Below are 5697 nucleotides of genomic sequence, written 5' to 3'. Positions count from 1 at the left end.
TTGACTGCCATTTTGATAACGCTCACAAATCACTTCTAATTCATTCCACTTGCTGGCACACTCATGCTAGTGGAACGAGTGATCGCGGCGTAGAGAGCGTGAACGTTGTGAGCGTCAAGTGGAACGCACCCTAGATCGTCGGTCGAATCGAATTCGGATATGTTCGGCAGGGAGAGGGGGGATCGGACCTCGCGGAATATTGGCTACGTTTACACCGTGCGCTTAGTCCGCGACTTATACGATAGGTGTCTTTGTTTAATATACAAGATAAACAAAGACATTTATTGTATAGGCCGCGGCCTAAGCGCACGGTGTAAACGTAGCCATTGACACGAATTTATCCGAGTCGTCAGTTCTTCGAAGTAAAAATCTTGTTCACATCGAATCGACGCGAATAAAGTGTGTTTACGAAAGTAAACGCAATTCAAGGCGACGACGTAGTTGTACTAGTCCTCCGTAGTTGAAGGCGTTCTCTAGGCGCTGCTCTGGGCGAGCTCAAGGTGTCTGTCCCAAGCGTTACCACGACGCGGCTCAGGGCTACGGCCCCAAGGCGTTGTCAAGCGAGTAAGGTGCAATCCATGCTTTAGTTGCATTGGTACATTCTATTGGAACATTTATAAGTGAATCTGTGACGCAAAATTGTAATAAACGCTTAATAAACAATTTGTCTTCCTTGTGATTCCTGTGTGGTGAGAATAACGATAAACACTTACGCGAAACTATGGTGCAAGGAAGAAATTGTCTGTGCCGATCAGCAGAACAAACTTACTTAAATAATAAATTATAAATAATGTAAACATTAAAGTTTTTAAATTGTTTATGTAACAAAATAATTGCTTTTAGATTAATAATGTAATAATGTTTACATTTATGCTTAGCCAGGCACTCGAAGTCCAAGCTATTACAAATACGCCATGAATCTGAAATATATAACACAGTATATAGGTATACATATAAATTATATATGAAACATAATAAACATAAATAAAGGATATTTATAAAATTAATCTATAAAAAAGAACAAAATTTGCATAAATAAAGTTTCTTTTTTGTAAGATCAATTTTAGGGAATCTAGATAATTCTCACAACTTAATTAAATTGCTATATTTTATTATAACTCTCCTATTTTTAAATATATATGTATTACAACTTATATTATAAATATATTACGTTATAAAAAGATTTCTTAATTTGTTTTTCTAGTTATTGCAATAAATATTATCATACGCCTTTAATTGGAAAGACGCCGGCACCGAATTGGAGAGATATCGGTTCGAATTCCGGCTGAGATAATATTTTTCGCAATAAATTATTTACAGGATTATAAATATGTATGTTAGCATCCTCAAGCATTAAATTATTTGACAATTTAATCTGTGATATATTACTACTCCATCTTCAATTTAGGACTATGTTCCGATAAATAATTGGCGCACAGTGTGCTTGAACTAGAAATTTAATAAATATATGTGTGAATTCGTAAAAACTTCTTAAATTATTATATATATATAGTATTTCTTAAATTATAATTTTTTTCTTAAATTATATTTATATTATTCTATAAATTCATAAAAGATATTATTAGGCACGACGAAATTCGCTTTGACTGAATATAGCGTTTTCCTCTCAGCAGTGTTTAATTTCTTAATATAACTTTAAAATATCAAAATTCATTGCGGGCTGCATAACGAGTAAAAAAGATGACAAAGTTAATTCACATCTATCAAAAAGTTTATGTGCGTCTCGCCATTTTCAAATAAAATTACAAAATTGATTGCTAATATTATTCAATATTGCCAAAGGTTTCTTTATTTCTTGTAAACAATTAACAAAATAAAAGCTTTATCATATCGGGTAATGTCATAACCACCAGATAAAATTATGTTATTATTACAAAATCTACTTTCAATTTTTTAATAAAAATATAAAAATAAGAATTTGCAAAAAAATGTTCATATTTTAAGCAGTATGAGGAAAGATGGAAAGTACGTCGAGCAGTAGCGCGGGCGTTGTTGCACGTGTTGTTGATTAATATGAAGAATGGAGAAGGCAGCCGCGAGAAAAACGACTCCAAGCACGCCCTGTGCTATCGATGGAGCGCGAGAAAAAGAACAATCGGGACGGCTTTAGAACGAAAGAACAGAGAGAAGAATACTCGGTGTTGCATGCGGCACGGCGCCGCTTTCAGCGAGTTCCTCTTCTTCGTTAGAACTCTGGCCACAGTAAATTAATCCTACAAAGCAATGCTTCACGCGATCCGCTTTAATGCTTTAAGCCACCTGTGCCTCTCGAGCACGGCGTGTTTGGAGTGGTTTTTCTCGCAGCTGCCTTCTTCATTCTTCATATTAATCAACAACACGTGCAACAACGCCCGCACTACTGCTCGACGTACTCTCCATCTTTCTTCATACTATTTAAAATATGAACATTTTTTTGCAAATTCTTATTTCTAAAGCCTCGTTAGAAATTCGCGAACGCATACGCTTCGCAATGCGGTGCGCAACGTTCCTTTACAGATTGCCACCCACGCCTCTCGACTTCGTGATAGAAGAAAGAAATCACCGAGATGTAAGAGAGTTCATCGGTCTGTAGAAACCCGATTCCAATAAGATACGATCCTTACTGTATAGTTTATTTAAATCTTATCTATACGTAGTCTTAAGTAATAAAATTTTATTTGATAAAATTAGTCGCGTTTATCCTGACTTATACGTTTCTTTTAATTATTACAATCATAATTCTATTATGATTAATAAGAATTATTATATCTAATTATATTTAATTATATACTTTTAATCTGCAATTATATTTTCTAATTCAAATTATTAAATTAGTAATTATATTTTGTATTTGGATTAATTTGTAAATTAATAGAACTAGGTTTAAAATTTTATTTTTAATTATTATATTTTCAAGAACTATTTTTATCGTGCTTTCTTATTTAATATTTATTTTTGTTTTATCTCAACTTTCGCGACAAAAGTAGAAAAATCGAAGCATGAATGAGAGATGTGAGAAGGATGTGAGGAATTGACGGAAATCTTATTGGCTTCGAAAGATACGTTGTCTATGACGTTATCATATTGACTGTTCGCTCTGATTTCTCATTTCTCTTCTTTTATTGATTTTCTATTTTTTTTTATTAGAACAAAAATAATTATTATGTTATTACTAAAGACTTTTATGAATTTTGACTGATTTTTATATTTATATATTTTTACGTATCTAAAACACTGTTATAAATATAATAGACATAATAATAATAATATTGTTATAACGTTAATTATGAAAAAGTATGTAATACTACAGAATTTAATACTTACTAAATATTTCTTAACTTGCCTAAAACAAATTAAATTTTCCATTAAAAAGCTTTTGTTAAACAAAAACTCTCTGTAATGTCTGTATAAATTTTTATGATTATTTATAATCTAATGTAATTTTATCAGCGTATTCTATTAATAAATAACAAATAATAACAATTAAATCATATTTTCTAAAACATATAAATTGTATTTTGCTACAAACAAAAGAAGATAAATGGAAGAATTAAATTGTATAAGGAGAATTTAAGAAGGAAATAAAATCGAAAAGAAAGCAACACTATTTGTTCCGAAGATTGCTAGCAATATTGTTAAATTGTCAGCCTCGGTAGACTGTGATGCACTGCAAAGAAACACCAATGAAAGTAGTTCGCGCTCTTGCGAGTGTACAAGTTCGATGTTACCACTCGTTCTATTAACATCGAAATTCGTTTGTTGCTCGTATATACAATTCGTCAAGATCAATGAAGTTAATATCAGTTTTATCGAGACTTTCAATCATATAAAATGATCTGATTGAATAATAAATAAATAAAGCATTATTTGTATATTATTATGGCGACCATTATATCCTGTCACTTGACTTTATAGTGTCATTAGGTAAGCTTAATAAATCTCGTAAGCCACACATAAATAAGACACTGAAGAGTAATAAATATACGAACTGCTACATATTTAATACTCTTTCATTCAACTGTACGGATTCCTCATCATGCATATACAGCTTAATATATGTGAGAATTTTTAAATTTTTAATTGTTTGTGAAATCTAACACATTATGTTTTAATATTTAAAACAGTTTAGCCCAAACATTTAAAAAATTCGTGGACAGAAAACCTACAGGTATTTATAAAAATTTATAAAAATTCTTATACCTTTTCGTAACTAAAATGACTAATTTTACTATATTTTCCTTATTTGAGTAAGATATTTGATAATATACATTTTTTAAGTTGCGAACTTTATTTGCGAATTATAATTTAAGTTTTAGAAAAGAAAGCAGTAGCAAGCGCAGTTAAATTTTTAATTTGCGAAGCTGAATAGAATTATAAGCCAATTAAAGCTTTTACAAAATCATGGAATGTAATTTGAAATCTCAACAAATTAAAAACTTGTTATTATGAAATCATAGTCGCTGTAAGATTTAATATCTGTCATTATTATTTAACGATTCTTCTTTCAAAATTATATCATGCAACAGAAATTCTTAACAAATACTACCTTAACGTGCAAGTGAATAGAGTTGAGAAAGAATTTTATTTCTAAAAAAGAGTTTATGTATAAGTTGCATCTACTAAATATTTTATATTCTATTTAATTTTACAAATGAAATACAATAAGCAATTTTTAATTAAAATTAATAGATTTCATGATTTTGCAGATAAACACTGAAAAATTAAACGACCAAAGTAAGAACACATATTATATCAATTTATTATTAATTAAAAGCAAATTTATCATTAATAAGTTTATATCCGTAAGCTGCAAATAACAATATGCGTAAGCGTTAAGTGCATCAAATTTTAAGTTATGCATATTTATAGTGAGCCCAAGAATTTTTTTAAAGACTAGCATAAACAGTTGCGAAAATTAATAACGTATTTTTACTAACAATCTTTCTTGCTGCGACGTGGGTAAAAGAATGGTCTGCATCCACAGGACTTCTGTATGAAATTAATTTTACAATGGACGATACAATCACTGTAAGTATATTTCGTAATACTAGGAATTAACTTTCCCTCATCTGAAAAAATGCAGTTACGTTTATCCCTGGGGAAATTTTCGATTTCCGGGTTACTAGTAAAGAGCGTTCCAACTACGTCCAGGAAGGTCTCAGAGAGAGGTACTGCGAGTACTTCCGTGACACCACCACTGGTCATATCTGGATAATCGGTAGGGTCGAACACAACCACCTAAAAATTCAAAGAATGTTAGTTTAGAATATCAGATTTTAAAGTGTAAATGCCTCCAACACACACACACACACGCACGCACGCACGCACGCACGCACGCACGCACGCACGCACGCACGTACGCACGCACACACACACACAGAGCTTCTTTAAATTTAATTAAATTAATAAAAATAAATAATTTGCAGACATATACAATAATTAATTAATGTTAAGGATGTTTTCCAAAAATATATCACTCTTCTTTTTACAAATAAATTGTTTTATAAAAAAATATGGTTAATATATAAAAAAGATAATTAAAGAAGTTTTTATCAAAATAGGAAATTTTAAAAAGCATGATAATGACGATTTTTATATATTATTTAATAATGAAATATTTAAGAACATCTGATTTCTTATGTAATATATATATGGTATATATATTTGTTTCGATTTATTTATTTTGGTTAGTCAGAT

The 5697-nt window shown here is 30.4% G+C and overlaps 1 protein-coding gene across 1 annotated transcript in view; it reads right to left on the bottom strand.

The window, feature by feature from the left end:
• Positions 1–5238, bottom strand: part of LOC108729993 (sodium channel protein Nach) — a gene marked incomplete at its 5' end in the record, with an annotated part of 7433 nt that extends 2195 nt beyond the window's left edge. The window contains 2 exons of the mRNA XM_018459425.1: positions 867–920; positions 4938–5238. Of these exons, the coding sequence (XP_018314927.1) occupies positions 867–920; positions 4938–5238 (355 nt within the window). The remainder of the gene's footprint in view (positions 1–866; positions 921–4937) is intronic.
• Positions 5239–5697: the final 459 nt, after the last annotated feature.

This window comes from Mycetomoellerius zeteki, unplaced genomic scaffold, assembly GCF_001594055.1.
Source record: "Mycetomoellerius zeteki isolate Tzet28-1 unplaced genomic scaffold, Tzet1.0 scaffold823, whole genome shotgun sequence".
Lineage (NCBI taxonomy): Eukaryota > Metazoa > Arthropoda > Insecta > Hymenoptera > Formicidae > Mycetomoellerius > Mycetomoellerius zeteki.
This window is presented reverse-complemented; position numbering and strand designations above follow the sequence as displayed.